Source organism: Pezoporus occidentalis, unplaced genomic scaffold (genome assembly GCF_034315485.1).
Source record: "Pezoporus occidentalis ecotype Australia unplaced genomic scaffold, CSIRO_AGI_Poc_V1 ctg32, whole genome shotgun sequence".
Taxonomy (NCBI): domain Eukaryota; kingdom Metazoa; phylum Chordata; class Aves; order Psittaciformes; family Psittacidae; genus Pezoporus; species Pezoporus occidentalis.
This window is the reverse complement of record NW_026915158.1, coordinates 2,867,149-2,886,765: the sequence shown is the minus strand read 5'-3', so window position 1 is coordinate 2,886,765 and position 19,617 is coordinate 2,867,149. Positions and strand designations below refer to the sequence as shown.

At 42.0% G+C, this 19,617-nt stretch overlaps 1 protein-coding gene across 1 annotated transcript; it reads right to left on the bottom strand.

Moving 5' to 3' along the window:
• Positions 1–934: 934 nt before the first annotated feature.
• On the bottom strand, positions 935–17,987 carry NIPA1 (NIPA magnesium transporter 1). Its single transcript, XM_062628611.1, is given in 6 exon segments — positions 935–6,293; positions 7,583–7,743; positions 9,139–9,229; positions 14,517–14,564; positions 17,607–17,775; positions 17,778–17,987. Coding segments are annotated over 6 exon segments (1,176 nt in total). The 5' UTR covers positions 17,973–17,987; the 3' UTR covers positions 935–5,781.
• Positions 17,988–19,617: the final 1,630 nt, after the last annotated feature.

The following is a 19,617-nucleotide window of genomic DNA, read 5'->3' as shown; positions in this document are numbered from 1 at the left end:
ACATATTCTCAAAGTACAATTCCTTACCCTGTTTACTTAAAAATCAGAGATGCTGCATGTGAAAAGAAAAGCCTCTCTAGTTTTCTGGTCTATCTTTGTATGTTGTGTTGTATCAACACCTTTGAAAATGAAATTGCAATGCCATACCCAATAAGGAATCCACACCAATCTTGTCCACTGCATACAAGATTTTATATTGGAGAGGAGCTAATTTCCTTTAAAAATAACTTTCAATTTTTGACCATGCTGATGCATCCCGTAAAACTCAAGCACAAAGACTGAAACAGTTCTTAATCATAAATCCCACCATTGCAAAAACCAAACAAAAACCTCCAGTGCCTGAAAGTCATGCATTTGCCAGTACCTGATACGAAAAGCTAGGAATTTCAGATGAAGGATTAAATGGGCAGTCACTGTAATTTTCCAAGTGATTCTTTCTGCAGGAAGCTCTTGTGACAGTAAATTAAACTGGTGACACAGACTTCCTTACAGCTGTTGCCACCCAATGCACACTCAACTGCAGAGTCGTAGATCTTCAAATAAAAACTCTAGCAAGAAGCCAATGTACATCAGTGCAGGAGCAGAGCATGTGATAACCCTTAGGACACAGTTTGAAGTGACTTGGGCCCCAACAAATGTTAATTCCAGAGAAGCATTCATTTGACCTGTGAGTAAATGTCAGTACATTGAAGACATTAAGACTACAGCTTGCTGGCAGACACCACTATGCAACAGTTGAGCCCTTTGTGTGGTAATTTATCTGTACCCATGAAAGAATCTACCACCACATAAAAACAAGGCTGCAATTTTATGAAAGGGCAACAGCAATATTTCAGGCTAATGATTTGAGGTTAGGCTGTACAGCAGCTAGGTGCGTGGGAAACTGATCCCCCCCCGCCCCCCATTGTGATAAAGAGGAGTCACAAAACAAACATTGAGCTAGAAATAAATTGTTTATTTTAAAACAATACAGGTTAATAAATAGATTAGTTATCAGAAAACTTAATAAATAGCCTTTTATAATTTACACAAGGCAAATACAACATGCCTATAACTATTTTTTAAAAAGCAAAGAAAGTAAGCTTGACTTGTAAGCCATTAACAAATCTATATCTACATTATTTGGAAGCTAATAAAATAAACCATTTTTATGTAATCCGTAGTAACTATATTGCAATAGCATTGAAGCAACCAAACCTGACACTGTATGTCTGTTGCCAACCACCTTTTCCCCATATCCCATTAGAACTATTTTTACATTCCGGGGGAAAAAAAAAAAAAAAAAAAAAAAGAAACGGGGGGGGGGGCAGGAGGGAGAGAAAGTTCCACAGTTTAAAAAAGGAAAATACCCCTTTTGTGTAATATTTTCCACTCTGGAGAGCAACTGTCAGGGGAAAGGCGGGGGGGGGGAACAACACCCAACACAACAACAGAAAGATAAAACCCCCAAACTTATTTGCAGGTTTCAAAAAGGATTTCTTAATCTGTAACATTTCAACACTGTTGCCTGAAATACTTGGGCACCAGTAGTAGTAACTGTTGACATAATTGGTGCCTAACATGGTACACACTAAAATTCTGCATCACTTAAGTGCATATTTAGTAGCACCAAGGAGTTATTACTAAGACTAATCTCTGTAAAGAAAAGATAACAGGTAATAGATGAACATTTGATTTAACAGTAAAAGTTTAGCAGTTACACCACCTCAAGACAACTGAGGAAGATCTGTAGAATTTTTGATGGTTTATATTTATGAAACAAGAAGATTAGAGGGGTACAACATGCAAATAACTGCCCATTTGAGCACCCCATATTTATTAACTGCAAATCTTTCTTAAATACAAGCCCTCTATTTTTTTAAATGAAAAGGAAACCTAAACCTCAGTTTCTAGTGTTTCAACAAATTAATCCAGTGTTTTCAATATTCAGTGCTAGTTACTTCAGAAAAATACGTGTGTTCAATATAAACCAAGATCATTAACAGGAAGCCTCACTTGTCAAGCTGTGATATGACAGGTTCTTATTAATGTTAGTTGCAGCTCACTAATAAGTAGGCTCTATTTACACACACAGAGTCCTGGAAAGTCAGTACAGCAGATAACTTGTTTTGAGATTTTTCTTCTTTACATAAGTATTTAAGGTGTAACAAATCTTTTTTTTTTTCTTTTTTTTTTTTTCTTGGTTGTATCAAAAAGGTTTCTATTCTCCTACTGAACATTTGAGGGACTTTTGTGTTTGACACCTAATAAAGACTGTGACTGACACATGTAAATCCTCCATACACTGAAGGGATAATGATCAAAGAGCTATCTTCAAGTGAATACCAAGTAAATATGTTTGACTGGTATAACAGAAGCCAGACATACAGAGTGGAATGCCTTTCATATGGATTTGATCTTAATTCAGATGCATCCCACCACTGTGATGAGTCCACTTTTTGTATGTATAGCCTCTCCCACTTCTACTTTGGAATCAAAACTGAAGTATCTGGCTCATAGCTATTGACAGATGTAATGCAAAGAGAACGTGAAAGGGGTAGACCCATGAGGGACACCAAAACTCAGGAGACAACTATGCACATTTGCTCCCTGAGATGATGAACTCGTATCTGTCTTATGCAAAGTACTTACTTGTCAAAGGGTAGAGAAAAAAAAAAAAAGGAGGAAACAGATAAAATTCAACTTCAACAGTGCCTCTTTTTAAATCAGAAAATCAACCGTACTAAAAAAGGTAGGACATCAGAATGAGGAGGGCACAAATGGAGGAGGGAAGAATCATGCCGACAGTGACAATGGAAAGTGGTAATACATTTCTAAGTTAAAACTTAACCAGATGCAGTACAGCAGAACTCAAAAGAACACTGCTACAAACTGAACAAAGTAGCAAAAACAAAGGTTTCGGTTATTTTGCATTCATGATGTAAAAGGCTACAGATATGAATGATGCACAAGGCCACAAGAATTTCTTTCACCTTATGTGCTGGCTTTTGACATCTCTGTTTTAAACAAAGTTAACTAGACATTTCTAGAAAGCTCATCAAAGATGAGGAGCAGCCAGGGAGAAAAACTTATGCAGGCATTTACCAGCTGTAAGGATGGTCAGAGGACCACAGAACACGGCTACTACTACTTTATTCTTACTCTGCATAGTGAGTGCTTATCAAGTAAACTTGTGTGTGGTGCAGAAAATGGTGAGGTTTAAACAGGGCAGTCAAGTTATTTTGGATCCAATATTACTAATAATTTGCATATGCACCTAACATACTAGGATAGGCACTTTCTAAATAAATAAGAAGGAATTTTAAAACAAAAAAAGACAAACAAGTATGGCCAAAGGAGGATTAAGATGCAACCACAATCATTTCCATTCTGACCTAACGATTTTCGCAGATGTCTTCCGAGATTAAAGGCTAGTACAAAACCAACGTGCAACTCACGAACTCTGAATCTGAATTTTGAAAAGACAACTTGATTGCTTCAGAAAATGGCTAACATTGTTTTAAAAAGTAGGTCACTACAGGTCTCACAACCTATATGCAATTCCAGTTTCAATCAGAAAAAAAAGGGAATCAGTATGACAAAACCTAACTGCCTGCTGAGAACCAAGATACCATCCTCCAACCAGTAACTTGACAGAGGTTACTTTTATCCAGCTTTCATAGTCCCAGTTCCCCTCATCTACAATTCTCAAACTTTCTAGAAACCACACACAAGGTCATGAAGCTGGCCCTTTCTCTGCTAGAGCTACTTTATTTCACCAAGATACCCGGCTTCAGTGCTGACCTATAACAACATAGGTTTCTGCTAACTCAGAGTCATTCCCCTGCAATCTGGAGTTATAAAACAAGCTTCCAAGTAACAGTGGGGCTCCTACTCCCTCAGAGGAGTCCCTTTGGAATACCAGATGTTTAGGAGTCACTGTTCATGATTATTGCTGCCATTAGAAGAGCTTATACCATTCCTTTTAAAATAAAACAGAGGCTGAGTTTTGACATTAATTCAGGTCAAAAAGACATCCTGAGAGTGAGCAGTGTAACTCCCCATCAATCAACCTCCACGTTCCCATCAGCCATCTGCAAAGCTACATTCATCATTCCTTGATAAAGTGTCATGGGCTTTTTCAAATACTGTCTTGTAAACGTGTTGGGGTTTTTTTTTGTTGCTTGTTTCAAGAACATTCTGAACTACAGATGTTGAGTTCCATTGTACCCATCCATTGTTGTAATTAAATGGAAAACAACATTCATTACTTTTCAAGCTTTCCTCACAAGTTTTTGACTTGTGATGTTTTAACTACCAAATATAAGTAGAACATGAAGATTAACTACTTTTTTTTTCCTTTGGCATATCAATATTCTCTAAATGGTTTAATCTGAACAGTTCAGAGCTTAAGGTCTCTGTGCTACTTGTCAAAATATTAGAGCTGAACTGTTCACACAGGTCTGAATTACTGGATCTGATCACTGGATTTCCCTGTTGGTTATCTGAAACTCAGCTCTCAGAATGCCTATGCCTTTTCAGACTTTAACGCCCTTTTCCCACATTAAAGAAAGGTTCCGAGCATCTTTTTTGAGCTATGAGAAATCTCATGCTCATCTCATATTTCTTTTTTTTTTTGTGGTCCCTGCATATTAGTTGCTTCACAAAACCGTTTCCTGTATTTAGTCATTTAACTAAAATAAAGGTATGCTAGATTGCTTTAAGCAGTCTGCTTGTAGATTACCTCTTCCCATTAGGACTATGGGTTTTTCAGAAGCTGTCAAGGCATCTGAGGGTTTTAGTTCAGGTTGGTAAATTGTTCCGAAAATGTGTGGCTTCTTCTGGGTGCTTTATGTGTTTAGAATTTAAATACAGTCCAATATTATAGACAGTAGAACTGAATTATTAAACTAGCATAGGCCATCTGAAACAAATACATTCACATTTACGCAGTAGTTTTGGATTACAAAGGCACTGAAACAGTTCTGAGCTGTTTACGAATAAGCCACCATATAGGCAATGAATCTGTGCATCATTTCCACATCCTTCACAGTCTTTCTGTTGGCTCCCAATTAAAAACTCTCAGATGAATGTGGTATGTCTTAACGCACATAAGTTACAAAGAAAAATGTATACCTGGACACTACCATCAGATGATAAGTAATTAGTGAAACATTTTTAAGGGTCCGCTGCTCTGTATAAGAATTCAATTTAAAACTCCCGAGTGTTTTCGCTGCCTGGCAGACCAAGTTGTGAAGACAGTCACTAAGAAGGACACATCTGCAGTCCCTGGTTCAACCAACATTTGTCTCAGAATCCACAGCCTTGACAGTGGACACATTGCTATATTGAGACTAACAAGTTGTTGTACTCCCTTCTTCCCTTTCCCCCATATTTTAAGGTATACACCACTCATGAAAGGTGTCAGATTGAGTGCATTAGAAACTGATGTTCTCTGCCCGCAGAAACAGTACCTCAGAAGCCACAACACAAGCTTTCACACACAGGTCTGTCAGAATATCACCAGATCTTTTCTGATGCATTACCTTTTACAGTAAGGAAATACATCAGTCTCTATGCTGACTCAATCAATGGTTTCAATTAAGGTCATTTATTGTGTTGACTAGGGTACATGGACAACTGTTCCTTTGAAACTGGATGGAGGCCTCCCATTCATTTCACATAGGCCACCAAATTTGTCAGAGGATAGCTACCAACCTGAATCACATTTGAATCAGTGACCTAGAAATGAAAGGCTCTGCATCTTTCCCTGAGCCATCCAGTTTCCCCTCAAAAAATGTTTTAATCTGTCTTCATGTTAGGTTTATTTAAATCTCCGATATTGAAGTTGAATTCCTTGAAGACTTGTATAAGAACAATTCCAATAGACACTGTGGTGAATCCACAAGCCATTCCCAAGAAATCTACCACTCCTACATTACTCCATTCCCTAAAAAGGATGGCTGAAGCCAGCAGGACTAGGCTGGTAAACACAACATAGTAGATGGCACCAAACACAGAGGAGTCAAAACATTCCAGTGCCTTATTGATGTATCTGAACTGAATGATAATGCTACATCCTAATACTGCCAGAAGTACCAGACAGAGGTACAGAGCCCTTTGACTTGAGGGGTTATTGTGAAAGATATCTTGAGCAGCCAGCCCAATGCCTTTTGTGCTGGGAACAGTAAAACTGCCCAACAGAGAGCAAATACTGATGTAAACCATGATATTAGTAGGTCCATGAGCTGGAGCTATCCAGAAGATCAGCAGGAGAAGCATTAGCAGCACTACGCAGAGATAACCCACGAAAACTGGAAAACAGAAAGAAAATAATAGTGAGGTACAACCTCTTGATGTTTTAAAGATTTTAGCAGGCAAATCAGATATACGCTATTGAATATAGATCCAAATAAATCACTGAGCTTTTAGAGATTTTGGGGGTGTCTGCAACTGATGTTGTCATGTTCTTCAGGTAAAACAAATAAATATGTAGTAAAATACACAGTGTTCCACATCTCAGCTGGATTTAAGACAGCTTTTTTTATTTTATTCTGTCTTCCACCCAGACTATCCTCCTTAAAGCCTTCTATGACATACAGAAGTGATAACACCTCATTCATAATCAGTTCAGTAAAGCATGGTGTGTGGATGCAGCAAAGAGCTTAACCATAGAGTTGGATCCCATTAAGGTGAACAAGTTGTGTAGGTACAGTTGGAAGAACCAGGATGCCATATCATTTACATTATAGCACCAGTTCACAGATTAGAGTGGTGAGAATCATTTAATGCTTTACAGTTTTAAAGAAATTATTTCCAATTAATTTTGGTCAGACTGAAGTGGAAAATTTAGACCAGGGTATTTGTTTTCTTTTCTTTCTTTGCAAATTTTTTGGATACCTAATGTTATTAGGCTCGAGTTTCTCTCACCTAAAGCAATTAAAGGAAATAACAATAGCTGGCAGTTTAGCTCTTATGCAAGAAAAATAAAAGTGGGTCTGGCATTAGTATGTGTGCTCCAGCAGCTACTGGGACTTCACATTCTCTGTGAGACAGAACAGGCATTTCAGCATATTTCTCAACGGCCTATTTCTACACACCTTCATTGTGCAAAGAAATCTGCTTGGCACATAACTGGCATCTAATATAAACTTTTAATAAGAAAAAAAAAAAGCAAACCAGCAAACCCATGCAGAATTAAAGAACAAAAGACTATCAGTATTTTTTATTTTGTATAAAGCAACTTAAGATCCTAGAATTATACCTTTCATCTCTAAATAGCAAGATACACTTTTTCATAATTTTAGAAAATTACCAGTTGAAATGCCTGGTTTTCTGAGCTTGCTGTGTGGGATTCTGCTTTCAAAAGTACCCACATTTTCCTTTCTGTACACATGTATCAATAAATCTGAAGAGTTTCAAGTACAGCAAGGCATAGTTTTCCTATACAAAAGCTGTACTGGGTTGCCTCTGACATGTCTCTGACATGTCATGGTTTCTTCAAGTCAGTTTTCCTATCTGGAAGAAGTGGTAAATCTCTTCCTCCTGCATGCTCCTGACCAGTCTTACAAAACCATTATGAGTTAATAAAAGAATAAAGTACCTGGATTTGTAAGCTTCTCTTCAAGCTCAGCCTGAGTCGTTACACTCTCAGACTTTGGGGAATGGATGATGAGAACAACAGACCCAGCGCAGCTCAGCAAACATCCCAGCTTGCCAAGAATGTTCAGTTTTTCTTTCAGTAAGTAAGAAGCTAAAATAGACCTTTCACAAAGAGGAAGAAAATTAAAAGTTTGACTACATCCTGTTAATTATGCTGTAACAGTATGTGCCACATGAATTTCCCTCTTAAAGGAATAGTATCAAATAGTCTCAAATGTTGGTGGACCTTTGACCAAATACTGACACATCCTCAAAATTAATTTGACTTATCTTAAGAAAGATTTATCCAGTTACAGTATTACTTATCCTTGATGTCTCATCTCAGGAAGAAAAAAAAACCAAAACAACATCTCAGGGAAAAAAAAAACCAAAACAACACTTCCTCCTCTCTTCCCCCAAATCCCAACATACCCAAAACAAAAAACAACCCAAACAAAACCACAAAAACCCCAACACCTCAAAAACCACCACCACATGACCCCCTCCGAAAAAACCTGCAAACCATAGATTTGTCACCCAAGGCTGGTATCTACCCATTAACAATTTGGTGAGCTGTCACGAAGCCCCGTTTTATAGGTGCTATATAGTCAGGAGATAAAAGTGACTTGGTTACAAAGATCCCAGGGCTCAGCTCAGACATGTGGCTGACCAAAATACACAAAATTATGTGACATAGGATAAAATAACAGATGGCAAGTAAAGCAACATCAGCATGCTTCATAGTGTATAAAACTAAAGACAACCATGAAACCTGTACAAAGCAATACACTCTACTACTACACTGGTCATCTACTTCTACGCTCTGAAGCAGATGACCAGTGCAGTTAGATATACAATTCAGAAGGCAAAAGAAAAATCTGGAGGCAACACACAGCTTTGTTTTCAAAGAATTGTACTTTTTCACTGGAGCAGTTTCACAGCTGTAGTTTAGCTATTCACAAAACATTTAGCTGCATATTAAACTCCTTAAACTCACTGCCTTTTTTGTTCCCCACCCTCCCCCGTGAACATAACATTCAAGAAGCTGGGGGCATGTGTATGCAAGGGACTCCCTTGCTTAGGGAAAGAGGCCAAATCCAATTAAATGACAATCAACATCAATAAACACATGTGGGCTGTGGACAGCAGGGGAGAGAAAGAATGTGGGACAAAAGGAAAGATCTACATAGTAAGGGAACTGTGAATAAGAGAAAAGGCAGAAAAGTCCAGAATAACATAGTGAAGGGAGGAGGGGAAAAAAAAACACATTTATCTGTTCCAGATCATAGTGATTGTTAAAGCAGAAGATACTCAGGAACCCTTCTTCACCATTGCCTTCCCCCTACCCCTGACCTCCACCACTTTGCTTAGGAAAATGGGAATAGGTTACATTATAAAACACCACTAACAGTCATAAGCCTTACATGTCAGTGGACCTCCAGTGACCACTGAGTCTATCTGACATTTCATAAAGTAGTAACAGCATTCAGATTAAGAGCAAGAAAAACAAACTCTTACCCAAATGGAACACCAAGAGCTCCCAAGGGCGTCACTAGCACAGTTGGGACTGCGGTGTAAGCCAAGAAATTCCCTATTTGACCAAGAGCCACTGTGAACGGAACCAGAAGTAAGTTTTAAATCCCTTTGTAAAAAGGAGCAATGAAAACTTACCCAATGCTGTTTGGGAAAGATGACCTAACTGGAAACCAGATGTTACAGATTTGCTTAGCTCTGATAATGTTGAACTTGAACAAAATGGATGGAATTTTTCTGTATTTTTCATTTATTTTTTAATATAAGGTTTATATTTGCCACACAAGAAGATCCAAGAGAGCACAGTAAATAATCTCATTTGCAGCTTTTCTTAGTTGAGTATAAGAAACAACAATGGATTACATTCAAATATCTCAACATTACACTCAACTACTTAAATAAGGAGGACTAAAAGTATATATAACCCATGATTTCATCTTTGGAACATGCATATATGTAACACGAATGCACTTGGTTATAGTCCCTAACAGCAGTGTTACCTTTTGGATGGGAAATAAGGAGAATACTGAGGAAAGGAATACACTAATGAAATACTAAGCACAGGCATAAGGGCTCTTCAATACACAATAGACCATATTAAATTTTCACAATGCTATGTAACATCAAAAGTAATTCCTGACCAATGTAAAAAGAACAGATCCCTGACAAGTCACAGTAACAGCCTCACAATCTTATTATATTCTTTCTCCCAATGAAAGCAAATTCCAAGATGTACCTCACTATTGCACATCACAGCTGCGAAAAACAACTCATCACACAGTATCACAGTATCACAGTATGCTGGAGATTGGAAGGGACCTCAAAAGATCATCTAGTCCAATCCCCCTGCCAGAGCAGGAACACCTAGATAACGTTACACAGGAATGTGTCCAGGCGGGCTTTGAATGTCTCCAGGGTAGGAGACTCCACAACCTCCCTGGGCAGCCTGTTCCAGTGTTCCGTCACCCTCACTGAGAAGAAGTTCCTTCTCAAGTTTAAGTGGAACCTCTTGTGTTCCAGTTTGCACCCATTACCCCTTGTCCTATCATTGTTTGCCACTGAGTAGAGCCTGGCTCCATCCTCGTGACACTCCCCCTTTATATATTTATAGACACTTATAAGGTCACCCCTCAGTCTCCTCTTCTCTAAACTATAAAGACCCAGCTCCCTCAGTCTTTCCTCATAAGGGAGATGCTCCACTCCCTTAATCATCTTGGTTGCCCTGCGCTGGACTCTCTCCAGCAGCTCCCTGTCCTTCTTGAACTGAGGGGCCCAGAACTGGACACAATATTCCAGATGGGGTCTCACCAGGGCAGAGTAGAGGGGAAGGAGGACCTCTCTCGACCTACTAACCACCGCCCTTCTAATACATCCCAGGATGCCATTGGCCTTCTTAGCCACAAGGGCACAGTGTTGGCTCATGGTCATCCTGTCGTCCACTAGGACCCCCAGGTCCCTCTCCCCTACACTGCTCTCTAGCAGGTCGTTCCCCAACCTATACTGGAACCTGGGGTTGTTCCTGCCCAGATGCAGGACTCTACACTTTCCCTTGTTATATTTCATCCCGTTATTCCCTGCCCAACTCTCCAGCCTGTCCAGGAGACATGCGTTCGAGTTCTCAGCTGAAAGAGAAAAGCTGGATGGTTTTGCAAGTGCTGGCAAGTTTATGATAGATCAACACGATGCTCACATAGTTACAGGGTCTGTGGTAACTGGCAAGACCCTTGAGATTCAACACAAATTGCATACAGCTCAAATTCCCAGTTGATAGCAAGAGCCATTAACAGCATTTAAAAATATTTCAAGAAGCCAAGCTGTCTTTATGCTCAGGCTGGCATTGCCCTCGACTATCAAATGTTGTTACCATCATCCTGTCTCTACACCTTGGAAGCACTGTGCAAGCATTAATTAATTTACCAAATTAGCTCACATTATCAGTAGTGCTGAAGACCTGTGTAACCTACAGGAAACAAAGGAGACAAACAAACTTACAAAACTGCAGAGTGTGGCAAAATTACACTAATTCAATTCTCTGAGGCTGTCTCTACAGGCAGGACTGAGCCAGAGAAGTTAATGAGCAGCATTTCTAGAGCAGAGTCAGTCATGGTCTTCCTGCCCTTGGGAACAGAGTAACTCAGCTGTCAGCCTCCGGCTTGGTTTTCTGCAGACATATGTGGCAACTCTGGCATTATCTTCAAGGCATCTAAAGGAACTGGGCCAGATCTTGCACAGAGGACAGGGCATAGCTGGCATACCATGTTTCTGCAGATTATATATACTTCCAAGTGACTCTGACAAAAAGTTGCTTTTTGGTTTTGGAGGTCCAGTGCCTTAACTTTCTGTTGGAAGAACCCTAACAGGTAGCACCAACACTGAGGTCTCTAAAGCTTCAATCTGCATGTATTGTAAAGCAACTGATCTTACCAGAGGTTTTCAGTATCACCATGGATTAATACTAACTGTCTCTCACCATTACACGTCATAGACTGGGGCTAATTAAAACCAATTAAAAAAAGAAGAAAGATTCTCAGTAACTGTTACCATCTACCCGATGTTGAGACCTTTGCTGCCAACCTATACAGTCCCCTCTGGATAGAAATTCCTCTCCAGATACATCAGTGCTGTAAGTCAAGGCATGGCTTCAGTTCTTGAAGACACACCAAACTTTAAACCTGATAAAGGAGTACCAATATTCCTGAAGCTATTGCAACACAAAACTTGATGCACACTGACACGTCTACATCAGCATGAAGACAGGAATAGACGACCAGGAGCAGATGTCTGCTCTACACATGTCAGGAGCTTTATTTCAGCCTAACTTCTGCCTGCTCCCATAGGCTGAAAATCTGTTGGCAGCTGGTGTGCATTAGGCATGTTCAGCCCAGTTTCATCTTAAAGTCAAGTTCAGGAGCTCCAACACTGCTCTACAACATGAAATAAAGCCCAGCCTGCGGAGATAAACAGGAGATTTGCTTGGCAAATTTATTCCCCATCTGCAATAAAACACTAGCATAGATGTAGCCACTATAAAAGTCAGTCACATCTAAACTGCCATCAAAACTGCGCTGAAACTAATTAATTAGCCAATTAATTAGTTTAATGCTCACTGAAATACCTGTGCACATGCTGCAATCACTCTTTTGACTATAGCATAAGAAAAAATCCCTAGCAGAATCTGTAGCCTTTCCTTTGCAGTCTTCAGTAATCCAGTGGATCCCAAGGCCCCAAAATGGCTAGGCAGTGTTATGCTGAGTCAGCATGCCAACACAGAAATGCTTGGTCACCATCAGAACAAATATTGTGAAAACAAGTTGGTAGAGTTTATGTGGGTTTTGTTAGTCATCCAGACTCCAAATTCCCTGCCAGAGAAAACCATGTCAGCTGTTACAATTTTACCCAGATAACTGGGGATATTGCTAATTCCCTGGGCACTACCTTTCTCTGCATCCCAGAGATGTCTACCTGGCCCTTGCTGTTGCTGTTCATGACTGTTGCAATTCTGAACCTATATACTATCCTTAAGCAATTCTTCCCTTGATTCCTCTGTAAACTTACTGAGGCTTTGTTTTGAAATACCTGCACCTGGCTACTGGACAAAAGCCAACTGATACCATTCCCTTGAGCTGTTTGCCTTCATGCAATTCAGTCAGCTCTTTTAAGCATGAAATCGTTTTCTCTGATTCACCAAGATAAACTCCTGTAATAAAACCTCTCTTTTTTTAACTCCTTCTGCTCAGAGATTCAAGATGGGAGCCTCACAAGATAAACAGCAGTGATGGCTGCATCAAAAGGAACATGACCAGCAGGTCGAAGGAGGTGATCCTGCCCCTCTACTCTGCTCTCGTGAGACCTCACCTGGAGTATTGTGTGCAGTTCTGGTGTCCTCAACATAAAAAGGACATGGAACTGTTGGAACAAGTCCAGAGGAGGGCCATGAGGATGATCAGGGGACTGGAGCACCTCCCGTATGAAGACAGGCTGAGAAAGTTGGGGCTGTTCAGCCTGGAGAAGAGAAGGCTGCGTGGAGACCTCATAGCAGCCTTCCAGTATCTGAAGGGTATGCTGGGGAGGGACTGTTCATTAGGGACTTGTCCTGTCCCCCCATTAGGACAAGGGGTAACGGGTTAAAACAGAGGAAGTTTAGATTGGAGATAAGAAAGAAGTTCTTTACTGTGAGGGTGGTGAGGCACTGGAATGGGTTGCCCAGGGAAGTTGTGAATGCTCCATCCCTGGCAGTGTTCAAGGCCAGGTTGGACGAGGCCTTGGGCAATATGATTTAGCGTAAGGTGTCCCTGCCCATGGCAGGGGGGTTGGCACGTGATGATCTTAAGGTCCTTTCCAGCCCTAACGATTCTATGATTCTATGATCAATGCACAGATTTATTGCTCCTATTTGCAGTAGTAGTAATCCTGGCAGAGGAGGAAGCTGAAAGAACTACTTAAACTCAGGTTAAATTAGCTGAGGATTTTCCTCTGAAGCTCTGCTGGCTTCTATACTTGCTATGAACTTTGTGCTTCAACATACCAGTCTGCTTCCTTTCCTTTTGCATTGCTTGAAGATAATAAAAACAGAGATTTCCCTTGCTGCCACAAAATCAGGGGCACAACTGGACTCATACACTTCTCAGAAACAGCATCAGAACATTTCCAAATAATTCACAAAAGGCTGGATTGGAGTCTAAAACTGGAGTATGATTTTAAGCTCATGGGTAGAAGTAGGGCTGAACTGCAAGATGAGAAAGCTAGCTGCTCCCTATGCTCAGGATTCACATTAGAGAGTGAACTTAGTGTGAGCTGAGTTTCCAAAGATAAGAGTAAAATTACACTGATCTCATATCAGCACCACACAAGGCTTCACATTAGTCTTGTGGATTAAAAGCAAAACTGAAACTGTATCTGTTGAACTAGAAATCAAAAAGACTTTATTTTTTAATTAATCAAGGCTGGCAAAGTGCTTTCTGATCTAAAAAATAACATACGCTCAACGAGCCCTTTTGTGCAGAGTGACACTCTCTTATTCAGCTTTGACTTTTGTTAGAAACTCAGAAGACCAGCTCAATCTAGAGACACAAACTGTAGGGGAACTCAGAGTCAGAGCAGTGTGTGGCTGCCAAGGGCTGCAAGTACCAAACAGTTCAGAAATGTGGAAAGCCGTCTGACTCAGGTTTGTCCCAGCTCTTTGCCTTCTCAAAGACTGTCACAGTAGCCAGAGTGAGAGTTTACTAAAGGTGGGGTATTTCTGAAAGAAATTTTGTGACAAATGAGCATGAGATTCAAGATGAGAACCCAGATTTCCTGATGTCTTGTTTCACCATCTAAGTGTAACTTGTGTCAATAAAAATTAAACCTTTAAAAATACTTACTTGCAATAGTGCCAGACCACCATACTATATCTGTTAAGTACGAAGTGCCTGGAAGAGGAAGTACAGGAAGATATATTAGGAAAATATGAATTTGCAATATTGGAACTACAAAACAGAATAACTTCAACAGTCTCAGCTATTAATGACCTTCATTTTAACCCCATTCTTCAACGCAACTGAGTGTGAGTAAATAAAGACAGTGTGCTTGGCTTTGGTCTAAGCGTCAGAGTTAGATTTTCCCAAGGCAATATATTAGTCAGAAGTTCTAGAAGTACCTATGTGGTGGTAAACACGGTGTTACATACAAGAGCAAAATGCCAACAGATACTTCTGAGGATGACATTTAAACGTACAGATTAGAACCGATATTAGGAGAACAGGAAACCTATGAAACAAAACATGATTTGGATCAATTAGTTCACTAATTTAATCTCAAAAAAATTATATGGAAGAAACTGTAGCAGACAAATTGCTTTGGTACAGAGGTTTGGCAGTACTGATCCTCCTGCATTTGAGGATTACAAAGTGCTATGACTGAAGCCTCTGAATTCCTGACATACTACCCATTTCAAAGAGAGGAGTAAAAACTCTGGATCATCCCCGAGTGCCTCCCAAGATCAAGAATGATTATTTTCACTGTCAGATTATAGGCTTCTGATTTGGGATGCACCAGGGGAGCCGATGCCCAGCGTTTTGTAAGTTCTGCTTCTGTAGAACATCAAGGCTAATGACCGCTTTCTAAACTAAAGCCTGGGCTCTGCCGGGTGCCACCCTGGCATCATGCTATGCTCTCGTGTTCTGCTCCTCTTTCTAGCAATTCAGCTCTGCATTTATCTGTGAAGATGTTCTCTCAAGAGCTGCTGGAACAATACTCCGAAATCCCGAAAAACAAAAGAAAAACACAGGAATCCATAACCCTGGAGATGTATAAAATATTAAGCGCTTGGAAATCACACTATATAATTTAAATGAGATGGAAAGTGACTAATGAAGATGGCCAGCTTTAGAGTGGGCGTAATAATTTTTTAGACTTTTGTTACTGTATATAAAATAAAAACATTGTTGGGGGCACAAATTATAGAAAATATTGACTCAAGTAAGGTAACTTTGCAAAACATTTGTCACCCACTGCTGTTGCTAACTGAGCCAGGATTACTAATCCCATTGGTACTACATTGATTCAATAGAGAAGACAGAAAAGACTCCTTGCCTCCTTGTAAATTATGCAACACCTACTGAAGCCAATGGAAAAAGAAGACATCATCTGACACTACCTTGGGCTTACACCTTTGGCCATCAGATTCGAGGCAGGACCTCACTACTTCACAACATTAAAGAGAGAGAAACCTGGGGTATTGGACGTCTCCACACTGAGCACAGCCATAGGAAATACTACAGATTGCTCAGCAAGATACACAAATAAACATCAGTAATATGTTCAAAACAGGATGTTTTAGAGCTACCAGCACTGAGAAGGCAGGCAGGCACATGCCCATCACTCACTTAACCCAGTGCTGTACTGAAAGCTCTTCAGGAATGATTAGACCCAACTACACTGCAAAATGGAAACTTCCTCCAACTGCCCTGGGATGGAAAGCAGTTCCTGTCTCTCGAGGCTTCTCATTGCTTACCTTACAAAACAATATTTGTATTTATGATGCAAATGTGATCTCTCTGTGGACAATAAAATTAGATTACAGACATCTCAGAGGGAAAGACTGTGCTCCCACAACAGTACTTTGGCTGAGGCCCTTTACTGTAAGGTCATTGCAGGAAAGACAAACTTGCTAGCTCAGGCTGACAGCTGGTAGTAATGTAGGTGCAAGCTTCCTCTACAGGCTGGATGCAGTGGGCACTGGAAATGCACTGCTGCTCTAACAGTAACCACCTCAAAGACATGCATAGAATCGCGTATCTGTGTGTATTTACATACAAACATATACAGAGAAAATATGTAGCATGTCCTGGTCACTAAAAAGGATTTTTCATAAGGAAGAGTTCCTAGAACCTATGGGCATGTGCTCACACGCACAGACACCACCTACAAATCAAATGGTTATTAACCATATAAATACAATTAAAAGGCCTCATGCAACCTGTGTTTAGAGTGCTCCCCTCACATAAATGCATGTCACTAAGAACAAATAAATACATTGCATTTTTCCATATTCAAAGCATCAAGATGCAACTAGCAAGGGCTGTTCAGAAGTTACATGCTTTGGAGAAGCTCAAATTTCAGAATAAAAACCAGATGATCTTTACAGTCAGTGAATTTACAGCTTCATTTTGGCTATACTGTCTAGGCAGCACAGTAAGTTCCTGAATATGTTTGTCTTGGGAAACAGTAATGAGTTACGGGATTTCTGCATGAAAAATAAAATAAAGAACTGATTTCGTGTTATTGCTCTGCCTTTCTTCTCTACAAAAAGAAACCGCCACATGACTGATGTAACTTGCCATGTGTGTGTCCGTGTGGAAGAGCTAGAATAAACAACTGACAAGCCGTGCTGGTGCTGCTCATGGCAAGAAACTAGCTCAGCCAGAGAAATGGGTAGAAAAGTCCCACAAGTACCTGAAAATGCCGCAAGAGAAACCTGTGTATGGACACACACGCATACACACGAGCCCCGCTGTTGTGTTACGGCGTGATGAAGACCAGTCAGCTGGCCATACATTCATCGGGAAGCTGTTGCTGCTGTCCACGTTAATACACCCTCACCGCCCTCCACCTGCCGCCCCCTCCGTAATTTATCATCACATCTCTCACGCCGACCGCGCTCCAGTCGCCGACCTCTGATGCCAAACACGCTTAAGGTGACCAACTGAGGCCGACTCCCCTGGTCCAGCGCCTGGACGGTGCCCCTGCTGCAGGGGCCTGCCACGACCCGGGAGAGCCTCACCCCGCATCGTCCGACCCCCACAACCCTTCCTCGCCCGGGTCGGCCTCGCCGCAGCGAGGGGCAGCCGCGGCCCTTCCGCGGGGGCTGCGCAGGGTGCCAGGGGCGGGAGCGGCCTCCGGGGAGGTGCGGGGGACGATGCTCCGGTGCGTTGGGAGGCTGTGGAGCCGCCACCGCAGCGCCGGACCCTTACCTCTCCCTCGGGCCCGCACGATCCCCTTCTTCTGCAGGACGAAGGTGGAGCCATTCACCAGGCTGGAGACCACGGCCACGCTCAAGCCCAGCGACACGGCGGCAGGGCCGGGGCTCTGCGCTGCCCCATCGCCCGCTGCCGCACCGACCGCCATCCGCATCACGCCGCCGACAGAGCTGCTGCCACAGCGGCTGCCCGGGCCCAGCGCACCCGGCCACGGCTCTGCGCCGGACCCGCCCCGCCCCGCTCCGCTCCGCCCGGTCCTGCGCTGCGCTGCGCCGGGGGCGGCTCCGGCTCCGGGCGGGCGGTGGCAACCGCGGCTCCTGGCGCCCGTCCCGCGTGGGGACGGCAGCATGATGACGTCATAGCAACGGCATCGCTGTCCCCTACACCCCCCCAACCCAACCTCCACTCTGACGTCACTGCTCTGTGTCGCCCTTCTCCGCGCTGGCACCGCGGGGGGACAGGCGGAACCGCGCAGCGCTGCGGGGAGCGGGTCTTCGCAGTGGGGAAATACGGAGCAGAAGCTGCGAGCGCCCGTGGGCAGGGGAACAGGGGAGGTGTGCAGAGGGATGCGGGGTACAAGGGTCACGGGGGGAGACGTGCAGAAGGATGCGGGAGGACAGGAGGGTGCAGCAGAACACAGGGATGCGGGTGGACATGGGGACCTGGGGAGATGAGCAGAGGGATGCGGGCGGACAAGGGGACGAGGGTAGATGCGCAGAGAGACGAGGACTGGGAGCCCTGCCGGGCCAGGGCTTCCGGCTGGGAGCAGCGCTCCTCTCCCTTCTCTCGTTTTCCTCTGGCTTGGGTAGCGGCTCCAGGCTGCCACTGCGGCTCCAGCCACGGCCTGGATCTGCGGCTTTCCATCCGCCCCGGCACGGGGTCATCGCTCTCTCTTTGAGAAAACAGTTTCTCAAAGCATGAAGCGCTGAGCTGAAAGCAGTCTTGCTTGCTAGGCAGAAATACTTTCTAGCACATATTTCATTGCAGTTCTTACCATTCCCAGATATGCGTGGAAGTAAATCAATCCATAAATGGATTCCTGGAGCAGCATCCTTTGAAGGAAATGGGATATGGTACCTTGGCTTACTGTAAATGACAGTGGATGTTTTTGTCATTCGTAACTATTGGGCATAATTCTTAGTATAAATTTTAACATTCCCAGGAAATAGGAGTTTAGAGAAGAAGCAAACTCCTGAAAATGTTTCTCTTGTTAGCATATCTCACAGTTTGCCCACACTGCTTGAGGCAGCTGCCCTAGGAAGGCACAGAAAGGCTGCAGTATGCTTTGGTTAAGGTTTAATGGCAAGAAGATGTACTACTTACTGCAGTGTTGCCCATATTCTCACCTAGGTTGCTTCACTGGGTCATTTTATAACTATTGAATGCTATGGAAGAGAGCATCCATCCTTGTGAGACTCACAAGACCTGCAAAATGGGAACATGGGAGGTGGAAGAACAGTTATCCATAGCAACCCTTGGAAACAAAGATAGAGGTGAAGACAAATACAGGCTAATTATAAATATCCATTTCTGATCTATATACAGCCTAGTAACATGTACAGTGAAATTTATTACAGGAAATAATTTATGCTTGCACAGTGGAAAAATGGTGGTATATATATTTAACAGCCTTTGCATTTAATTATCAGGCAAATTTCTAAACAAAGCTCAAACCTGACCCAGCTCTCTGGTGTGATTGAACTAAGACAAAACCAGGTACCAGAGATCTCAAGGAAATGGTCTATTTCTCTCTAGGCTTAACATTTTAATCTCCTAATTGTGAAACTTACGTATGCCTTTCTAAAGTACATGTTTGGATAGGTAATTCTAAATACACTTTATCTGCCTTATTCAGTTAGTGGCCATTACACTTGACATATAATAGTTGTGTTCTTAAGGATTAGTAATAGACTAAAATAATAAACACAGCACTGATAACTATTGAGTTTGCACATATTTTGAGAAACAAAGCCTGACTTCACTAATGTCTTATAAGATCACTTGA